The 22799-nt window shown below is 42.5% G+C and overlaps 1 protein-coding gene across 9 annotated transcripts in view; it reads left to right on the top strand.

The window, feature by feature from the left end:
- Window positions 1–5134, top strand: part of LOC139930376 (LIM domain only protein 7) — a 50319-nt gene extending 45185 nt beyond the window's left edge. For 6 of the 9 annotated variants that reach the window (XM_078286299.1, XM_078286304.1, XM_078286303.1 and 3 more), the window contains 7 exons: window positions 166–222; window positions 593–648; window positions 1706–1910; window positions 2341–2658; window positions 3540–3648; window positions 4182–4284; window positions 4371–5134. In XM_078286299.1, coding sequence (XP_078142425.1) covers window positions 166–222; window positions 593–648; window positions 1706–1910; window positions 2341–2658; window positions 3540–3648; window positions 4182–4284; window positions 4371–4393 — 871 coding nt within the window. In that variant the 3' untranslated portion in view covers window positions 4394–5134. The remainder of the gene's footprint in view (window positions 1–165; window positions 223–592; window positions 649–1705; window positions 1911–2340; window positions 2659–3539; window positions 3649–4181; window positions 4285–4370) is intronic. The other 3 variants (XM_078286301.1, XM_078286305.1, XM_078286300.1) reach the window with 3 other exon arrangements.
- The last annotated feature ends 17665 nt before the right edge of the window (window positions 5135–22799 follow it).

The following is a 22799-nucleotide window of genomic DNA, read 5'->3' as shown; positions in this document are numbered from 1 at the left end:
GTCTGTCTCGCTGATGCTAACCAAGTTAAGCACTAAGTGTAAAATATAACCTGCCTTGTCTGTGCATCACCATAACTCCAACTAATGTGTTTGCATGTGCTTTGTCCTCGGCCTGTGTGCTGTAACCCTCTTCCCACCTCTCTCTGCACCGACCCTTCACTAAAGGGCTGGTGAATCCCATGGCTTTGCCAATGTCCAGCCTGAACTATCATTTGCAGACAGGTTAGTATGGGAGAATGTGCATGCATTTTTTTTCAAAGTGCAGCCAAACCATATGGATAATGCCTGTTTAAAATCCCTGTTTAACCATTCCCCGGCTAATCGCACCATACAGCACATACAACTAACATTTAAGCAGTACATGTCTGCCTGGTTTCCCGTAACAAAAAGTAAAAATACTTCATGTCAGTGTCCAGCAATGACTAAAATGTATTACCCTGTTTCAAAGTAATAACTTAGATAGGTTGCATTTCACCTTGGATTGATCCATGTGGCTTTTAATTGATCTGTTACCCCTGTAAATAAAGCTAAATATGATTACTTTCATTGATTTTTGTATTAGATCCTTCAATCTTTTCTGTTTGATTGACAGGGCAAAGTCTAAATCAACTCCCCAGCTCGATGAAGTGGAGAAACCAGAGAGGAAAGGTCAGTCATTTCACCCATCAATTCACATTGAGTGAAGCTATAGTTCGCCTGTAATAAAGATGATGGATGGCAGATTCATGAATGCAAAAGTGATGTGTGAGAATGGGAATATGAGAACCTGTCTTCTTATTTGCTGTAGTTAGGACCGCTGGACGGTGTATGCGTTTGTGTGTGTGTGTGTGTGTGTGTGAGTGTGTGTGTTTCTCTGCATTTTTGCTGTTTTATAAGTGAGTCTGTGTACACATGTTGGTGTACACCCATGTGCGTGAGTCCATTCCTTTCCCAAGAGGCTGTGATTAAGAGCGTATGCGGCCTGTGCCCTAGGTGTGTATGGGCGAATGGGGGGCATGGCCCACTGGCTGCTGGAGGAGCAGCTGAGGCACAAGCGTGACAAACAGGCCCAAAGTCAGAGGGCTGCGTCAGAGCTGGAGGTGGAGAGGAGAAACCTCCTCAATGCCATGAGATACAGAGAGCCAGAGAGAGGTGGGCTCGGCCCCGAAGCTCCCCGTCTCCAATCGATCCCCAGCCCAATCAATCTATTCCAAATTATGATCCTCTAAATCAGCTAATCTGTCGATTTTGGCTTTTCACCAAATCCAAGTTACAGCTGTTTGATTAAGAGCTGACCAATCAATTAATCAATCAATCAATCAATCAAGCAGTTGCACAGAAAATTACACACAGTAAAACAGTATTGATTTGTTTATATTACCTACCAGGTAATTGTTCTCAGGTTAATGCATCTGATACAAATTTGTTGAACAAATGTTTGATTTTAAGAAATGATTACTTAATATTAAAGTTCCTATAATTGAATTGCACTAAAAATAATTCCCCAATTACTGTCTACAGCAGGTCCCTCTGTCATAAGACTGAATCACCGCAGACTCAGGGGAACACCAATGTCTACTTCATCACGATTCCATCCGCTCTGTCCTTTTTTCTGTTTTCCCTGTCCGTTGCCAGCTGTGATTTATTTGTGACTTCCAGCAACTTTTAATTTCACCCAGCATCATTTTCTCTCGCCAAAACGTTTATCTCGTCCCTGTGTGTGCAGTGACGGGCAGCGGAGGGGGCGAGGCGTCGTGGAGGGACTCTCAGAAGAAGGGCCAGCAGTCCGTGTCCCAGGCCGAGCATGAGAGGCAGCAGATCCTGAAGGAGATGAAGAAGAAAACTCAGCTGCTGACAGACAACAGCTGGATCCGCCAGCGCTCCACCAACACCGCCGCCAGCAAGGAGCCCGACAGCCTGCCCATGCGCAGGTACGCTACCTCAATATATACACTGCAGACATTACTCAAACTGCACCTTGAGTGATGTAAAGACATTAGGCAGGTAGACTGATCTAAGAGTCAACAACAGTATGGAGTGTCTCTAAAAATATGTCAACGAGGGAGTGGACAAAGACCAAAAATCCCATTTCTATTATTTTGTGGTGTTGTGGGCTTCACTGGTGCAATGGCTGTTTTTTTAAACATACTAATATTCTGTAACTTGTGTGCTCAAGTAAATACTGTATATTGGTATCAAATGGTGTTGGTACCAGTCTGGCTACCAGTCTGAATCTGCCTCGCCAAATCTGGTTTTATCATAAGTCTTGAAAAAACATCACAGCAGGTAGAGCTTTTAGCCAGACGGTTTAAATGCTTCCACTAACCGGCTAACGTGGGCTGGCTGGGGTTGGCTTTGCAGAGGCGAGTCTCTTGACAACCTGGACGTCCCCCGCAGCTCCTGGCGCTCATCGTGGACTCCGGGCAGCACCTCCTCCATCCCCAACTACAGCCGGCCTCACTCCGCCCTCTCCGGCAGCGCGTCCTTTTACGGCGGCGTGCCGGCGGCTCGGCCCGGCTCCGCCACCCTGCCCTCCTCCTACTCCACGGGATCCCTCAGAGGCGGGGCGGGAACCCCCTCGTCCCTTTGGTCCCAGCGGTCGACTTCCCCCTCGCCCTCCTCCCCCTCGCCCACCACCTCTCCGGAGCCCACCGAGACGCGCTCCCAGCTGCGTAGCAGGTAACACCCCATTTAAAGCCAGAACGCTGCTTCGCTAAATGCTCCCAACAGGCAGACTCTAACCATACTGGGTATACTGGGTCACTAACTGTTTAACCAGAACTCTGGATTGGGAGTGGTGGTAGAGGGCAACTTGAACATATACTTTGGTTTTTACTGTTGATACTTTTGAGCATACTATTATGTGTTATTGGATATGATATTGTTATTTTGTTTTGACACACTTCATGCCTTCACCCTGTTTCAGACCCAACAGATTATACTCTGTGTTATTCTGTGCAGTGCTCCCTGTTTTATTTCAGTTGCACATATTTTGTAGAGTTTGTGGTGTGTGTGTGTGTGTGTGTGTGTGTGTGTGTGTGTGTGTGTGTGTGTGTATACTATATGGGTTTTTTAAGCCTGAGACCAATACAGATATTTTTAGACAGAAGTCGCCAAGAGCAGATATTTTGCATCAATGTTCACTATATTTAAATTTGACCTTTTTCCAATGTTTCCCCCAGAATTTTATTCGTTCCATGGTGGAAAAGCCTCTGACACATCATGTGACACTAAACTCTCCAGTGAAACACATATGAATGAAATTCCTTTAGGCAACTGAACAATTTAATGAAATGTGCAAAGAAAATAAAATGTCATGTCGGGTTTTACAGACTGTGCTCAGGGACAAACCTCCATCATATCGGCAATGGACAACATAACTGGCCCATTTAACAAAAGGCCAATATTGGCCAGATATATCAGCCAAAAACGATATATCGGTCTAACCCTAGTGTATACCTGTGTGAGCATGTGTCTGTGCGTGTGTGTATTTGCAAGCACACATGCATCATGCATGTGTGCTTGCCTCTCAAATCATGGTTGTACATTCTGTAATCCAGGTCAGTGAGTGGCAAGAAAATCTGTACGTTCTGTGACACCCCGCTGGGAAAGGGAGCGGCCATGATCATCGAGTCCCTTGGGCTCTGTTATCATTTGGGCTGTTTTAAGGTGAGAGCTGGACCGCTGTGGCCTGGAGATCGGCAGCCCATCTTGGCCGATCCACAGAAACTAACCCTGTCTGATCATGTCAGCCTCAATCTTTCACTACTAACCTGGTAAAGAGGAATGGATCACAAAGTCCTGATCCCTTTGCAGCTGAGCAAAGTAGATTTTCTCTATTCATGCCAAAACCTGCAAGCCAATCTAATCAACCTTTCACTTCGTTGCTTCCTAACATCCTTACACTTAACTGGTTGTTGCTCCATCCTGGAACATTGGTCTTCACTTGGGTATGAGCTGTTGGTCTCCTGCATCTGATTATTGATCCTGCCCGCCACTCTTTGTCCGGTGACTCTCATTTGCTGTGATTTGTTTTTCCCACTTGCTCCTCGTGGCTGTTGCTCTGCAGTACATACTGTACAATCCAGGGCCTTCGGTCTGTCTGTCCTCATCACTCCTCCTGTGGAGCTGGACACTGTGGAGACTAGCGCTGACAGTCGATTGAGTCCCTCTCTAACGCCCGTCTTTCCTAAACTCCTCAGTGCATCGACTGTAAGTCCGACCTCGGAGGATCAGAGGCTGGGGCTGAAGTCAGAATACGAAGCAAACAGCTCTACTGTAACTCCTGCTACATGCGATTCAAAAGTGAGTATGTGAGCAAACGGATCGACATGAGAACCTGATGTTATAGGCTTTCCCGTTACGTCATTTCACTGTTCCCTTCCTTGCAGCTGGCCAGCCAACCTCCATGTGACATGACTGTGCTGCAGCAGATTGATGAAGAGACTACTTTTGACAACAACCCATGAACATTGCAGCCGTGGCAAAACACTTTGTGGCGAGCTTGGGCGCGTTTGCATTTACGATTCTAGAAAGAAAACTGACTCGGCCGTGAGAATCATATTCCTTCTTTTTACAGTGTGTGTGATTGAGAGGGTAAGCTTGAAAAAAAAAGTTAGCAAATTTAATGTGTTTATATCGTATTAAGTATTACGAATTGTACAAAGTATAAGGGATGTGCATGCACCAGAGAGTTTTTAGATGTTTTAGATGCCAGAAATTACTCAAGCGTTATATTGTCTATAAGATTATTGAGGCAGATCTTTATTATGACAGCTACCGTGACACATTTTAGAGATGGAAGAGTTTTCATGTTAGATCGGAGGAACCCTGCAGTATCATCTCCTCTCGTTTAGACTTCTTCTCTGCTGAGTCTTGCGCTATTAACATGTTTGTTGACCAAGGTATTCCTATCATGTCTATGTGCCTTTTTCGTTTGTAACAGGGGAGAAGTAATAAAGATTATTAGAAGTATATCGAAATATATTTAAAAAAAAATGTTCAAGTTTGCTTGGAGAGCGCTTATCAGGAGTTTTCACTGATAGATTGAAGATTCTACACAAGCAGGTTTTTCATGAGGAAAATATATCATATTGGATGGTATTGAGGCAAACTTTCTTCAGTAACATTTGTAAATAAAATGACCAAATGCTCATCCTGTGTGGCTTTGTTTACCTTTATTCATTAAACCATAGAATTGCTTAATACATCATCATGATATTCTGCTATATGATACAAGCTTATCCTCCCTCTGTAATCAGGAATCCATTATCCAGTTTCTCTTTCTCTCCCTGCCTCTCTCTCTCTCTCTCTCTCTCTCTCTCTCTCTCTCTCTCTCTCTCTCTCTCCCTCTCTCTCTCTGTAGTGCCATAGTGGTAATGAAAGGAATTTCAATGAGCCTTTGTGCAAGGTTCAGAGGACCTGCCTGCTCTATGTTCTCCAAAGCCAATTTGTCATGCATATTTCATTCAGTGCGCATGCATTACATTTGATTACACTGTGATAAACTATTCCCCTAATGTATTCTGTCATTCTAGCTGTTTAATGAAATGGTATCTGCATAAACATACATTCAATATTCATATGTAAATGAATGGAAACACTTCTGATTGCTCAGTTCTGAGGTCCCAAATGCATTTTGAACGACAAGGTGATAATTTGTCCTCTTCTCCACTAATGAAAATAAGCTCTTCTGAGGCAATAGATGGAAATAAGTTGGACTGAGCATAAATAGTCCCTGGCCTCTCGAGGTGGAGAGTAAACAGTCCCTGGAGGCAGACATCTCGAATTCTTCGATTCCTTTTTTTAGATTTTTCTTGGCTCTCTTGTGGGGGAGATTTTAATCCTAACGCTTAGAGAACAAGCTGGGCTGCGTGGCGCCGAGCGTAGCCGAGTGGCCAGGAAATCTAAAACCTTCCAGCATAAGCATCCCATCTCTTTTCCAGAGCCAAGGCCGCAAACAGCCTTCACAAGAGGCTTTGACGTGGAGAATCGAACGGTGTCGGTCTGAACGGCTTGTGTGTCTGCTGGGGCTTACAGCAGAAGCGGTATGCTTGGCTGGTCAGAAGAATGAAGTCTGTAAGCAGATTGAACACAGATGGAAGAGCTTAGATGATGTGCCTGCTATACCCTCCATCAGACAGTCTCTCCTAACTCTTTCAGCTCACTGTCAGCTTCTTGGTTCCAACTAATGCTCTCCTGCTGAGAGAACAGATTACAGATATTTCAGTAGATATCCAGTCGGGGCCATGTGGACGCTTTTTTTTTGCCTTACAATCAACACACAAGAGTGAGCCTGATAATTACGCTCCATTTCCACAACACAGGCCTCATTATGATGATTCCTGCTTTTGGAAATTGAGGCTTGGGTGTAGTTTGGACTTGGCCAGAAGGGGGCACTGTGATCTCAGGTTGCAGTATCAAAGGCTGAAATTATCCTTCAACTGCAGTCACTTTTACTTAGCTGGATGAAGACTGCTGTTGCTTGCACTAGGCTACTCAGCATGTCAGGAAACATCACATCTTTCTGTGAGGTGATGCATTGAAAAGTAGAGGTGCTATGTCCTTGGAATTTATCCACAGTATAGTTTCCAAAATGTGTACTCAGTCATAAGACTTTGCAGGTTAGTTTACAAATTAAACATCACTGACAACGCATTGGATTTCTGTTTTGACTGTGAATGTCTCCGGAGCACTTTCAGTAGCCTGGATGTCAGGAAGACATGTTGGGCCAATCTTTTCCTTCTTAGCTAATAAACTTGGATTTCTTATTAACAGCCATGTACTGAGTCTCTTCTGAGTTTGAAGACATCTGAGACCCTGCAGTCCTTCGTCATATACTGTGCGTGGACAAGTAGAGCTCCCTGCTGCTTAAAGTAGTCCCTTTCATGCTCCTGAGAAACCATCAGGCACTAATCCACCTGCAATCTGAATTGATTCTATAATTAGTCATGTCATCGCAGACACTGTCTCACCAGACCTGTTGCCATGGCTTGCAGCATCCATGCGTCTGACTTGAACGCTGTTTTGAATTGAATTAACAGGGATTAAGGGAAGTGAATATTAAGGAAAGCTCAAATACCCAAAATATCTGGATTAAGCTATCAGGCTATTGTCAGTTCGTAATAGCACGGTTCAAACTTATCTGTAGATCAACCTATTGTACATAAAAATAACAATAAGGTATAAGGTAGAGCAGTTACAAAAATAGCATTGAAAATGTGAACAGACAGTTTTTTCAGTTGTGTAGAGATGGACGTTAAGATAGTTTTATCACTAAATAATGTATTCAAATAAACTGTTAGACCCTGTTAGACAAGCATAACAGAGACTAAATGAAGTCGGTGATCACGCTGGATTTGATTTTATTATTGAATAGATCAGTAATTGGAAATAGTTTTTAAAATATGCTATTAAGTAGTTTTACTTGTATTTCTCTTATTAATAGGGGATTCTGAACTGAACATGGTTTGAAGATGGTAAATGTCCAGTATCTTTCAAGGCTGGAGTGGCTATTAAAAAGCCTATGGATTTTTGCCCTGCAGGATGTAATCCATATACCCCCTCCACTCTCAATGTTCAATAGTTTTTACAATATTTAATTATTTGTAGACTCAAAGCTGGCTCATGTTCACTTTCTGTAAAGGGTTCCAATGCAAAATGGCTCATCTTTCTGGGTGTCTGTTTTGCTCCTCTGTAGCTCAGTGGGAACAGCATGGCACAGATATTGTCAGGGTTAGTAGTTCCATTCCCACTGGGGCTGTGCATAGTAAAACTGCATGAACTCCAGTAGGGTAAGGCTCTTGGGATAAAAGTGTTCATCAAATGGCATAAGTTGTGTCAAATACTTCCCAGTTAAAGTTTCCTTCATTCTTTGGGTGGCACAAACAGCTCTGATAATCAGTTCTCTTTCCCAGATAAAAACTTCTAACTTGAAGAAGTATTCTGCGACCTTTTGTTCAATGAAGGAAATATCAGCCTAGATCCCTACTCATCCTCATTATGAATGCTGACTCTAATCTCTGGCTCACAAAAGGGTAAAAGCTCATTCAAAAGGGATTCAACTTTAGAACAGGGATGGAACAGGGATGATCGTGTTTATTCTGTGAGACTCAGGATTAATTTGATGAGTAGGAAAGTCCTCCAAAGGAAAGTTTCACATAAAAACCCACATTCACAGTCACTGGAAGAGGTCAACTGCCTGTGGATGGTCATTAGACCTGACTCATGAACAAATCTGTTCCCCTGTCCTCTCCTCTCATCTCATCTCATCTCATCTCACGCACTCACACGTCTTCACAAAGGAGAACATTTTTCTCCCGCTGTGTTCTCTCAGGAACATCCAGCAGTGTAGACCTGGAAGGGAACAGTACAGGTACAGTCGGCTGAAGAGGAAAAAGGAAAGCTTTTGTTCATCTTTTTTCTCTATGTGCAAAAAGGAAGAGAGGCGGGCAGGCTCTAAAATTTAATGCAATCAAAAGGACGAAATCAGGAACAAGAACAGCTGTGATTTCCCTCCATGACCTTTCCAGCCCTTCAATCTGTTTCTGCTCCTCTGCTTACCCTGGCCGAGTGAGGAAAGTATCACTCGCATTGAAATGCATTTTCGTTGCTTTTACATTTTGAGGAGAACGGGGAGAAAAAAAAAAGAGAGTATAAAGTGTTACATGGTTTCTAAACGATAAGGCTGCATGGTCACAGCTGGGGCACCCTGATATGCTTGCGACGTTATTATGCCTGGGGTGACAGGGGACCAAGTTTTCTGGCCTTATATTAATTCATCCTGCCTCTGTGTTATGGCTGAGCACGAGCTGGAATACTGATTCTCAGTTAATTATTCTCTTCTCCTTCTCTGGTGTTATTTTCAGCTGTAACTTCAGGGGAGGACGAGCAGAGTAAAGAGATAAAGCATCTAGATTGGATGCTATCATTGCTGTCTGTGTGCCATCCTACTCCTCTCTCCTCTTCCAATTTAGAGCCTATATAGTAATACCCATTCAGTTAATATGCCATGCTAGCGCTTGTTTCTTTGTAGACAAAGAGATGTGACATTACTTGCTAATAGCATGACTGCTATGGCTGTGTATTAGTAGCACGTTTGCTGGGGCATTGATCTGTTGTCAAGTTGGCTTGTTAGCTTGTGTGTGTACCATGTTATCTGACAGAGAGTTTGGTAGTAGCACGGCTGCTCTGGTTGTTTGTTAGTAGCATGGTTGCTGGTGTATCGACTCTTTAGAGTGTTGATATCATGGATGGTTGATATGTTGGCTTGTTTGCTTCCAGTTGTCTGCAGCATCCCAGCTGACATATTGTTTGCTAGTAGCATGGTTACTCTGACTGAAGAGAAAGGATGTCTGCTGGGGTCCAAAATCTATCGTATGATTAAAACATCAAATATGGGAGTATATGAATATGTATCTTATGATTGAGACAGGAGTTTCATATCATATGACAGTACAGAGGTGGTAGCCAGAGTGAGTTGTGATACTGCTGATACTCTTTGCTGACAATTCAGTTTGTGAACTGCTGAGCGGCCTGTAAAGCTGAAATCACCTTTGAGCCTTCTGGAGGTGTTGTGGGCTCAATTCAACACAACATGTGTGATGGGATAAGCCCACTTGATAACCTCAGTGACAACCACACTCACACACTCAACCCTGTAACATGTACATTAGGTGGCTGTTAAATGGTACAGCCTGTGTGATGGTCCTGTAAATTTATGATGGTGTAGCCTGATGTCCTCCGGTCACTATCAGTGGATTAGTACATCATTCTTTGACATCTGTATTGGGCGTCTGTATGCTCATCCTGGATTATGGCACAAAGGATTATAACATAAAATCCTGTGTATTTGTAAATGCTGTTAGGTTGATCACTTAGAGCCCAACTCCCTCTGCATTCAACAATGTAGAATTTGTGTATGAGCCACAAGAGCAGGCTTGCTGCTTGACTCAGCAATGTGTCCCAACAGAAATCAACTGGCCGGGATTGCAATGCTTCTCTTGCACAAATTGACAGGGGCGTCATATTGCGCTTCACAGGCCCTACCTCATCTTCAAATACAGCCCTGTTTCTGCTCCCACCCCTTGTCATCACTTGTCACACAGGATTGAAGTTAATTAGAATATTATCAGAGGAAGACTTAAAAGAGAGGATGACACATTCTTAATCTGTCCTTCATTTGATGTCAGGAAAATCAGTTTGACGTTTGCAATACGCACATCACTACAAAGACAGAGAGATGGTATATAGGTCCTGTTAATACCTGCCACCCTGGCAACCTCCACCCCAACCTTCATATACACAAGATAACGATGAGTTGACGCAGAAAACTCTTTATATACCTACAATTTTCACCAAAATTGCTTGTTTTACGCCATGCATAACGTCACTGACTGCACTCCTCTCACTATGAAATGGATGACATTATTCCTGGAATGTCAAAGCTCGATCATAGATGCATAAATAAAAGATCATTTCTAATCTTTCAAACAATCTGTGATTGGGCTGTGGCTATGTAAACAGTGAGTTCTCATTTTGGTCGAGAGACATTGTCACCCTCGGCAACACAGATACAAAAATACAATCTAAATGTGTTGCTCTGTGCCCCATGCAGGCGCTCCTGGCCCAGTGTCCGTGTCACATCATCAGAGCAAGGACAAATGAGGTGGAGATGAAAGTGTTTTTGTGTGTGTGTGTGCGCGTGTGTGTGCATGTGCAGGGGAGCAGGGTTGACAAAGGAGAAGCGGAGCGGTTAGATTTATCTCTGGCATTATAGCATAATTCTCCATGTGCCGTAGGGAGCTGTGGAGAGTGTTTGTGACTGTGCATCAGTACCGCTCATTCACTGATGGTTTAAGCAATGCCAGGACCAAGCTTTGTTTCCCCTTCTCTGAGTAACCATATGGGCCGGTAATCCTCTGGATATCCCAAAGCCAGCCTGAAGCTGCAACTGAAACAGCCTTGTCAACATTCACTGACAGGACATTTCCCTGCACCGCAGCATGACCATTTATCCTGTGTCATGGTTTTGTGTTGATTATGCAACACATGAGAATGAAATCATGGCAGACCGAATAATATAGGTAGTGTTTTGCAAATTCACATTGATCGTTATGTTTTTATTGATGTGTAGCATTTGACATACAACCAATTTTGAGATTTGTAGTGGTTAGAAATAATTAGCATGTGCATATCTACACAATCTCAGGTCATAAAAGGCAGGTTGCACTGAGCGATTCTCCCTCACCGTATGCAGTTCATTCATTAGTTCATCCATTTTTTTTTTATAATCCTTGCTTTTATTTGGCCAGAAATAGGATCTGTTTGTGCAACTCTAATCTCTTAGGCAGAAAAATCTGTTATGTAGATTATGTAATAACTAGTGTTGACTGGTTCAGTGTAACAGACAATTTGGTTACCTGGTCTGATGGCCCAAATTATGTAGTAGGGTTATGTGTTACAGATTTGATTATCAAACTCCTCTCAATGTATCAGCTTTGATCTGATTTCCAGTGCATATGTTATACAGATATTCCTATTTAGTATTCCCATGATGCCACATGCATTTCCTACCAATATGGTAAGAAATGTTTTGCCATATGCACAGCTCATTGGCCGTGGCTGTCATTTGAGTATAATCACTTTAATTTATTATAATCACCTGTTATTTTCCTACCAAAATGGCCGTGTGGTGATGTAACAGAGTACTCTGAATATAAAGGGATAAAGGATGCAGATGTAGACGTGGATCGCATGTTTACAGAGATGCACAGGTAGTTAAGATGCCCTCCTCTGGACTTACATACACCCATGCTGACTTCGGGTGAAATATCCAACCAGAACCTTCTCTCCTGCGTCCATCTTAAAGGTTTCTTTAAACCATCACTGTCTTAATAAACTAAGGAGAGTGGGCCGCCCACTCTCCCCTAAAAAAAACAAACCTATCTGAATCATGAGTCAGATTTTCACACAAACAACGATTCGGTTAGACCTGTTCTTGGGATCAGCCCTACAGCTATTGTCATGGAAAGATAATGCAGAGCGATGGATGACAGGAAGCAGAGTGGAGGTTGGATTGTTTGGATTCGTCATCAGAGCAGAGGATAGACCAGACTGAATCTCCTCCACCCATCCTTTCCCTCCATAATGGCCCTGAACGCTCTTATGCAAAAGTTCTCTCTGCATCTTTAACCAGGTCCTTGTCAGTATTGGAAGGAATTTGTTTAAAACATCTTAGGAAGTTTCGGGTTTGTTTGGAACATTACTTTGCACACCCTTAAAGGCCAGACTGATAACACATCAGTTTGAAACATATTTTTGTCAGTGCATCGATCCAGAGCTGCAAACATCACATACACAAAGCACCGACGCAGGGATTCACTTTATATGCCAGACACTGACTCTGAAGCCCGACACAGAGGAACTGTCTCCACCACATTATCTTAACATTGTGTTCTTTTTAGCGAGGCAAAACAAACAATAATTCATACAAAAGTTTGTAACTTTCTGAAGTGCTCGTTGTCTGTTTGTTCTCCCCTACGGTAGCATGCAAGGAATATGTCAGGATCTGACTTTGATTGAGGCCATGCACCTGCCCTTTCATTACACACACACACACACACACACACACACACACACACAGTGGTTTGCAATCCTAATGAATCAGATGTTCTCAAAATGCTTACCATCAAATACACACAAATGTACCATGTTTGGCCATATACTGTATCCTTATTACGTATTTGAGCTACATTTGAGCATGATGTTTTAGTTTATTGTCATCGCACTGACAGTGTTGCTGCCCTCTTGGGGCAAAGAAATCTCTCCCACTGACAAACAAACTCTTTCTGTTCAATGCTATCTGTTTATCTTGTGGAGAAATCTGATCACAGAAACAAGCAGAAAATAAACAATATGGAAAAACTGAATTCTGGTAAATGGCGCACATGATATGCTGTGTTTATCCTTGCTGTCTTCTTGTAGACTAAACAACACTGTTGGCGGTTTGCAGTAATTTGCATGGGTGATTGGTTGTCACGCTGACAGTCTCATGGGACTCAATGATTTCTGACCTTGTCAAATTGTGAAAAATCAAAAGGAGAGGGAATATATGCTGTGAATTGTGAACGTCCATTTAGACCATCGTGGGATGAAAATAAATTTGGCTTAATCAATGATTGAACAGTGTAGAAGAGAGCAGAGATGCCTTATTATCCTGTGCTCATTTCTGCATCAGCAGCCATCATAATTGTGTCTCTGAGTTTACCTCATGTTACCCTGACTGAGCTTCTGCCTTCATGAAGAGACACAAGACTGGGGAGTGAATGGATTCCTGAAAGACAGCGTGCCAGTCTGGATGGGACTTTATTGTTGCCACTGCAGTAAGCGGGTAATATTTTATCTGAAAAGCACCACTAGAACGTGAAGCTGTCAGTCCAGTCTTTTGTTTGTGGTCCATTCAACATCATTATCTCCATGGCAGGGCAGTAATTACTGTATGGTGAATAGCTTTCCAAAAGCCATCATTTCCTGAACTATAAGCTTCTTGTTTTGTCCGTCCTACAGCAGTGCAGCTGAGCTATTGTCAATATATTGATTTAAGCTATTTTCATGCCAACGACACTGTGGAGAAGGTATTGCAACTCAGGCATTCATATACAAAGAATGAGAAGAGAGATCAATAAGAACTTTGGGGTTGAAAAACTATTGACAACTTCTCAATAGTTTTGTTGAAGATTTGACTTCAGCCGCACTTTTGGTGTGATAAAGAGAACTGTAAAGAGCATGAGAGCAGCTGTGTGCCGTACAGCTGTGAGTTTGATATAAGGCTGAACGTTTAAATCAGCTGATACTCCAGGTTCTCCACTGACAGAGACACACAGTAAATTTAATTTGGAGTTTAAGGTTGCAAATGAGTGAGCTCACAACTTTCGGAGGGCTTTGCCCCTGAGTCCCAGGCGTATGGGAGTTTGATACGCCAGCTGCTATCTTCTTCATACTTGACTGCAGGCCCGAGGGGAATTGAGCTGGAGCTGGAACAGGGCCTCCCTTAGGGAATCCTCTGAAGCCCTCTCTCCTCTATCACTGTTCGACAACTTGTTTGTTTTGGATGACTGCTCATCATTCATATTCAAACTCTGAAGGCACTCCACGTAGAGCTGAAATGAAATTCCAATAACTTTTCCCAGTCTTATCCGTGTAACTGCAATAAAAACACAGAACCTTTGTCTCACTTGCTGTTGTAAGCACTAAATTAAGACTAAATTAAAGACTTTCCACCTTAGGGGCAAAGGTAGATCTGATGTTCTCTGTTTTATTTTATTAGTAGTCATGTCTTGTCCCCCTTGCCTCTCAATTAAAGTCTGACTGTGCATGTGTAAGCTATACTCTGTTCTGCCCCAGCGAGTGCCACTGTTGCCACTAGCAATGTTCCCGAGATCAAGTTAATGAAACTTTTGTCTTGATCATTGTTGCAGTCATTGATTTGCTATGTATAAGCAATTTTCCCTCAGTATCCTTTCGTCCCGAAAGACGTGACCAGAAATTCCACAGTTGGCAAATAGACAGCAGAGTTAATAGGTTGAAATGTTCAGATTAAACAGACCTCCGGCTGCCCTCCCCTCCTCCTCCTTTATTGTCTGTTTGCGATCCAGCCATTACCCAGTTCATCATTAAACCCCGTAAGTGCTCCAGGGTCCTACGCCGAGCAAAGAGAAAAGCTCAGCTTATTAGAATGTTTGGCTTGTTAACTTGCTAATGGTCTGGGTGTTTGCTCTAGGTGATCATAAAACCATCAGTTACGTCCATTTGTCTCTAAACTCAATTTCATGCTCTCCTGAACTGATGCTTTATGTCCTGAGGAGGAGGAGATAAGGAGGGGTCCAACAGGGTGGATCACCCCTATGCCATGCACCCAACATGGCTATTTCTCTGGATAACACACCTAGGAAAAACCTTAGGCCACTGGGAATATCAATGTCAGAGTTTTCAAGCCTTTAATTCCATTAAAGCTTTAAAATGCAATTGCTGCTTAGAAATTAAAATAATTTGGCACAAATTTAGTCCTTCACAGGTCTAGCTGAATCTACCTGTGGTGACTGCCTGTGTTTGAAGTGGATGCTGGAGTTATGCGCATGCTGTACATGGTGCTTATTACTGCTTGCCCAGTCATTGGAATCATTTGAAGTGGAATTCAAGTTCAGGGACATTTTATAGCCTTGATCTTTATTTCATAGTGAGCTGGCAATTGAGAGTTTATTTCCTTGTCTCTCTATTCGTTTTATCTCAGTATTTGTTGATTAAAGGAGCCAAACTATAAATAGAGGCTCCATTGGATAGGTTGCGCATGCTTACTTGAGAATGAGAAACTGTACTGTAAGCATCACAGAGGGACTTGCATTGTTAGGCCAGTGCTAAAAAGGACTTGCCCTCTGCCTGCCCGCATTTTGTAACTGGAGAATTTAAATACATACACACTGTAATAGAAATCTCATACATTTTACTAAAATGATGAGATGATAAAGATGTATCATGATCTGAATGCAACTTTTGAATGACTTTAGATCTCATTACTTTTCACATACTAGGCTACTTGATTAGCTGCAAATGTGCAACATGTAGTCCTTATTATGAAGTGTGATCTTTCTTCTTTAACACTGCTTTTCTGCTGGTTGTTATATCCATGGTGCTTCAAAACTCATTTTCAACACATTAAAGCTTCGTACTCATGGTGTGCTTATTGTTTCCATGGCTACCATACAGTAGATGCAACATTTCAGTCTTGAGCGCCTCTTTTGAGTTTCCTTATTTATTCAGTTATTAACAGGTTTTTCTGCCAGGTCCCACAGACAGTCTCTCCACTCACACCATCTATTCTCAACTTCAGCAGCCTTACATCCAGAAAATCCCTCTTCCAGCTACTATTACATTTGTATCTAATGTCATATTGGTTCCTGTAGTGCAACATTTCTGTGGCTCTTTTCAAATTATTTTGGAGAATACCGTTAATCCCTTTCCTTAATCAACAACACTGCTAAGCCTGGAAGTCAGAGTTTTTGATGAATACCTGCAGGTCTGTCATACTCTGTCGGACTGAATGTGTTTCTCTAAGCCATTGATTGATTTTCAAGGGCTTTAGGCCCTTTATGTCTCCACATGAATCATACCGGCTATTTCAAGCATTCAAGTCTCAGTGGTGGCGGAAGTAACTTAAATTGTGTTTCTGGCAAGGTTACTTCTGTTTTATTTAAAAGACTAAAAGTTGTGCAAAGTGCTAGAAGTCATGTTATTTACAGTTTGATTGTGTTAGATGTGTGCATCAGTACTGGGCCTGGTGGCAACATGGACTTTTCTCCAATAGAATCTACGTGCTGCATGTTTAATAGAGTCCTAAATAGTGGAGCAGGAAACAATAAAGGTGAAACAGTAGCTATTGTCGTGTGTGTATTGATTCATCTCACATCCTTGTTATACTGATTAATCTCCTGTGCCCTTTAGTAATCTCTCCTAGCCTGCTTTCCTGACTCAGGAGTGGCAGCTGTTGACCTCTGGTATGGATCAGAGTTTTACTCTGATTTAAGAGGTTGATTTTCTTTTTGGTTTTTTTGGTTTTTTACCTGTGAGCCATTCGTAAGAAGCTATCTGCTGATTCACCAGCTGGAGCACAGCTGCTGTAGCCTTCAGGTCTCCACCCTTGGTCTTCCTGATAAGCCCTCTTCAATCACTACCTGATCAATACCCCTAATATGCCGCCCCGGCTGGCCTTACCCCGGCTACAGAATATCTTGCATGGAGTCAATCACTGCCGAGGCAGGGGGGGATAAGCAGGGTAAGTGAGCAGGATGAGGCGGACATCCCACCCTGGGTGCTGAGGCTGGCGATCGAAGTGAAGTGGTTGATTACCTCAGTCCCTTATGGGGCAGGTGGGAAGCTGATGGGGAAAACCTGCTGCCTCTCCTTCTACCCCTGGAGATTGATCAGGGAGCAGCAGGCACACGAGGCCACCGGCACATCTGCTCTCTGTCAGGCTCCCATCGAGAGGCAAGGATGAAATAGAGGGAGTAGAATATGAGAGGGAATAGGCCTACCTTTGCCCTGAGGTGGGATTGGTTTCACTCAGCTGTGCCTAAAGGAGGCATGCTCATCACCCAGGGAAATACTCATCACCCATGTCCATTTTCAACTTGAGGAGTCATATTCTTCCTTCATCTGCGTAAAAGGTTTCTCTGCTATTCTCATCCTCTTGAATTCCTTGTGTTCCTCTTGCCATAGCACAGTAAATGACATTGTTATTACATGCAGATCAATTACTACATTCAAATCAGATCAAGTTACAGACTATATAAACCAATATGTAATATATGTAGACAAACTGTACTATCGCTGATAAGAGTCAACAGTCCTCATGCAGTGTTGGCACTGCCATTAGGCCATTACATAATTGCTTTATTATATAATTGTTCTTGTTCTCTAATGGTATTACAGGAAAGAGAGCCAAACTGACAGCCAAGTACTAGACGTCTCCAATTATACCTGTAATTTACATCAGCATAAATATCCGATCATGATCCAATGAGAAGGCTGACTTCAGAGCACATGGCATCATAGCATGGATAATCAGACTGCAGCAGCAGAAATCGGTCCTGGATGACTCACAGTAATGAATCTGAACCCACCTTTGCATTTCAAAGTCATATCTGTGACTTATCTCTCCACCGTTCTTAATCAATATTTCATAGCTGAATATATGACAGGATCAAGCCTTTTTTTCCGATTGAAACGATTCACCACAACAACCAAAGGACAACCTGAGAGAAATGTTCAGGTTAGAAGAAAATTACTATTTTTTCCCTTCCACGGTACAATGGGTCTTGCAAAGAAGACTGTATGTTTCATTGTTGTCATGCACTAATTTTCATAAGTTAACTTGGACTCACTTGGTATTGCTAATCTTCTAAAATTAAAATTAAAATAAAAGGCAAAAGGCCATTTCCAGAGTGTTTGTTCTCAGCGAGTGCAGGATTATTAAAATGACTCTGAATTGCAGCAACCATGCTGACAAAATAATCACACTTGGTGTAAATGTACGTCACAACAGCAATAATATCATTTTAAGTAGATGACCTGAATGACCTGAAATGGGCCATCTGACAAAAAAAAAACATTTAGAAACAGCATGATGCCAGCAACTCTCTGAGAGAATTGTACGAGGGAAACAGGCCGGTAATTTGGTCCCTGCTAATTCAATTGACTTCCCCACTTAGACAAACAAACATTAGTTGTGAGGCACAAGCGAGCTGCACAGTGCATAAATCAGGCTGTTAAAAGTGGATATTAATTTTGGTTGAATTGCTAACTGTCTCCTCTAGCCCCGACGGTGAAGAGTTGAGCTCAACATTTCCACAGTGCCAGCACGTATCTAACCTCCAGGCCGCACGTCGCTCAGAGAGGAGAGACAGAGCCGCACTTGTCCCCTCGCAGGTAGAGAGAGAGAGAGAGAGAGAGAGAGAGAGAGAGAGAGAGAGAGAGAGAGAGAGAGAGAGGGAGACTGAGGACAGCTATTCCTCCTGGAGTTTGATCCACATTTCAACGCCAGACAAACAACAACAAAGGAGCTTGACCAGAGAGTGCTCAGCATCAAAGCAGGTTGGGCTGGCACACATCCCCTCTGGGCACACACACACACACACAGATGCAATAGCATGCATGCAATACACATATTGTAGAAACTTGCACAGGACATTGCAAGAGAGTGATATAAAGGTTTGACAAAAATGCCTGCCTGATGAGAGTGTAATATTCTCACATAGCCCATCACTACGTGCACACACACACACAGGCACACACACACACACACACACACACACACAAACACACACACATACACTCAAAGACACACAGCCACAGGCTTTCAGTGACTTAGATTTCAATTTCCTTTCCACCAAACGCTCCCTCGTACACCAGGAATATCGAAATGCTGATAGATAACTGCATCTGACTATCACATAAAAAGTGAGCGAGCGAATATTTTTCTACACATTCACATGATCATGCACATTGATCACGAATGAATCCGTATGAGTGCTGCCTGTCTCTCTTCTGCGGGGGCCTTTTGCAAAGCCCGTCGGTGCTGTGCTCAGCAGGTTGTCAGGATGGATCTAGCAGTCAATGAAGCTCTCTATCCGTCAGGCTGACTGCTGCTTTTGATCGCAGCAGAGAGTACAATCACATCCTCGAAGGCCCATTCGGGTGGGTGGAAAAGAACAGGAGTGGGCAGAGAGGCCACCTGAAGTAAGTGAGGGAACTATAGAAGATGGCAATGAGGGTCTTGAGAGCCAGCAGTCATTGATTGCATGGTGTAGAATTGAAAAAAGTGGCCCAGCAGGACTGTGTTATTGCACTAATGGACCTGACAACAATGGCAGCTGAGCAGCAGAATTGATTCCCAATGGCAGTTAGAAAGGCAGCACAGAGAAAACGGTTTGTCCGGGAGATGACGTATAAAATTCAACATTGCCTGTGTAATGGAGCATGAAGAGAGGTCATGGCTAATCAAGGTTGTGATTTTCAATTATCTGTCATACTTAAAACCAAAATGGCTCTCTGACAGTTACATTTAATACATTTCAACTCGCGCACAAACAAAAAAGAAAATCCCAAACTTTCACACTTTAAACTTCAAACCCCAGACAGGTGATCAGTGACTGGCATGTTGATGTTTTTCTTCCGCCCTGGCGTCAATATGACCTTTACGTTTCCAGGAAATTCTCGTTCTTTTCTCTGAGTAACTATGGTGTCATCTTAATGTCACCTGTCTCCGCGTGAGCGATGCTGCTCGGTAAAAATGGAACGTTCCAGAGTGTAATTGTTCGGACCACCTGTCTCTCTGTCGTCATCCGCCGTCTGTGTGCATCAGGGTGTGAAAAGATTATTTACAACCAGGCACCGAGTTAATGGGTCATCCTCAGCTCGTGCCGCACAATATTTTGAATCAGCATTTAAGCAAATCAATCTGTTCAACAACAAAAAAAAAAGATCCACATAAAACAAGCCATAGCTGGCAACAGTCATTAATAAAATAATTCTGTGACCAAGTTAGCACGGCTCACAGCACAGCAGGCCCTCAGATACAGAGCCGTGTCCAAATTGGCAACTAGCTTTCAGTGTTTCTAAACCTTTCACTTCCCACCGCCTCACCCAGTCCACCACATGAATTTGATCCAGTTGAAATGATGAAGTGGGGGTGTGAGTTTACACCGAGGGGCTGTATCACATCGTATCATTACTGTACACTCAGCCTTATAAATCTACTCCACACGCCAGAGCAAACCCTGCTAGTGATGTGGGGCTGGATTTGCAAAAATGCTCTTAAGATACAGTAGAGCTTAAATTACCTATGAAGAGATCGCGATTCAATACAACCATGATACGATGTAATAAATAAAAGTTCAGTGACAACAAAGTCTGACTGAGCAGAATTATGTTTATTTCTGAGCCACAAATCTTTCTAGCGATGGCATTGGCTTGCCAGAATGTAAACAACAATTTAAAAATGTCATTACAAAGAGTAGATAATATAATTTTGATGGAGTTTGTGAAATTGTGATGGGCAAGCCGTCCCATTTGTGATTACTACAGCAGAATAAAATGTAGCCAATATTGCAATTCATTTTTTCTGTCACATTTTTGTTTTGCAATATATTGAATTTCGATATATTGCCTCATCCCTAAAGCTTGATCAACTTTTCTTAACCTTTATCTTAAGACTAAAGTTACAAAGAAAATACCACTTTTTCCTCAGACTGGTGAATCCGGCCCTTGACCTCAACCTTACTGTCCAGGTCAAGGCACCAGAGTAACCAATGGTCTCTGTCCACTGGCAGAGGCTTTATCACATGGTGTCCACCATGTCACACCTCCACTAATGGCTCTGAAAAATGGGCTTTGAGAAGAAAATGCAAATACTGAATGTTAATATTATACTGAAAATAGAGAAATAGACTATACATGCACACATGCCTTTGCAGCTTTGTAGCGGTAATAAAATGTTAGACATGCCAATGCATCCAAATATATTTTTAAAAGTTGTTCTCTGGTGTGATGTTTTTCTAGCATCAAAATAACTCCATTGACGCTTGCCAGAATATGCAATCTAAGCTTTGCCTCAAGGATGTAGCTCCTGTGGCACCGCGTTTGATTTTCTGTCAAACAGGAGCTCCTCTATCTGCATCTACCTAAAACAGCAACATCGATAAAATGATATATTTGCATTTTTCAAAAAGCGCGGCTTTGATCAGATTCAAGGCAAGTGATAAGCTTTTTACATTAAGTATTTATCTAGCGCATTAACATATATGACACGGCTCACACTGGTTACCAAGGATACCTTGGTAACCAGTGTGAGCCGTGTCATATATGTTAATTGCCAAAACAAAAGAAGACTCTTATGTGCACTTACAGTATTTGTCTGTTTCATGTAGCCTATGATGATTAAAAGCTGTCTCTTGTGAGGGAAGCATCTTCGACCTAGTTATCTAATCAAGCTGTAACCTGTAAACAAGGGCTGCAGAGGCGGACATCTGTCAGTTGGAAATAACCGGGCAGATGTCAGGCATTAACTAAGCCAGTATTCCTATACAGCTTCGCCTCAGCATGCTTGTTCCTGAGCAGGGGAACAGTCATTGCTGTGATCACACATATTGAGGAGAGCTCCTGCATCAGGCCATGCTTCAGTTTCTGTGCTGCTGCTGACAACAGTTCCCTCTTTTTTTTTTCTTTTTTTTTTGCTGGTATTATCCCAATGACGAATCTCATCTTCTGCCTGCCTGGCTGTCAGTCTGTCAGTGCAGCTCATCAGAGAGAACAGATATTTCAGCAGAAGGAATCACACAACACTTTGACCAAATATACCCCCAGTTATTTATAACATACAGTACATACGAGAACAAGTGCCAACAGTCTCCACCTCTTTTCTTTTTTCTTTTGCTTGATAACGGAGAACAAATCAGAGGGAAAGACCACCCAGAAGAATTGCATGCGCTGGTAGTGTGTCCCTGTAGGTTGATATTGATTGAGCGTACATTATATAATAGCTGTAGGGGCTCCCATCCACTCCTCCAGTGCTTATTCTCCTGCTTACGAATAGAGAATTGTCAAAAAGCCAGTGCAGAAATGTACAGTGCGGCAAAGCTCAAAGTAAGCGGGATGAATTCACCTGAGACATACACAGAATGTTGTTTTATGTTTTCCTCGGTTCTCGCTCTGAATCTGATATGACAGATACAAACATTTATTCCTTTTTATCTCAATGTAACAGCTGTCTGGTAGGCTGTATGAACTTCTGAGAACACTGTGATTTCCAGCCTTGAAAGATGTGCGACTCATTTGTCTCCCGTCTTTATCTACAGTTTGTGTAACAAGCAATATATGTATATGACTTTTCTGGTTTTGAATCCCATAGCGCCCGTGTTATCAGCAGGGATGATGAGAGATGAAGTTCTGGTCTACCTCTGCCTCCTTTTATGTTATATTTCTATTATACTTTTTTATTACATTCATTTATAGATATGAGGAGGTATGGGCAGGGGGGGATAAACCGGGGGGTAAACAGAGAAAATAAAAACAAAAAGGAGAAGAAGAGCAGATCAGTTTGTGCAGAGATGTGGAAGAGAGGCAGAGGGAAAAACATAAAAATATGCCCTTTCTGATGTCACTAATTTGACAACTTTGAACGATACCCAGAGGGTTTTGATGTAACCCAACAACACATAAATCATTATGAAAGACAACTGTCTTGTGGTTCTGCACTAGCCTTTTCAGCT

This window comes from Centroberyx gerrardi, chromosome 10 (assembly GCF_048128805.1).
Source record: "Centroberyx gerrardi isolate f3 chromosome 10, fCenGer3.hap1.cur.20231027, whole genome shotgun sequence".
Classification (NCBI taxonomy): Eukaryota; Metazoa; Chordata; class Actinopteri; order Beryciformes; family Berycidae; genus Centroberyx; species Centroberyx gerrardi.
This window is presented reverse-complemented; position numbering and strand designations above follow the sequence as displayed.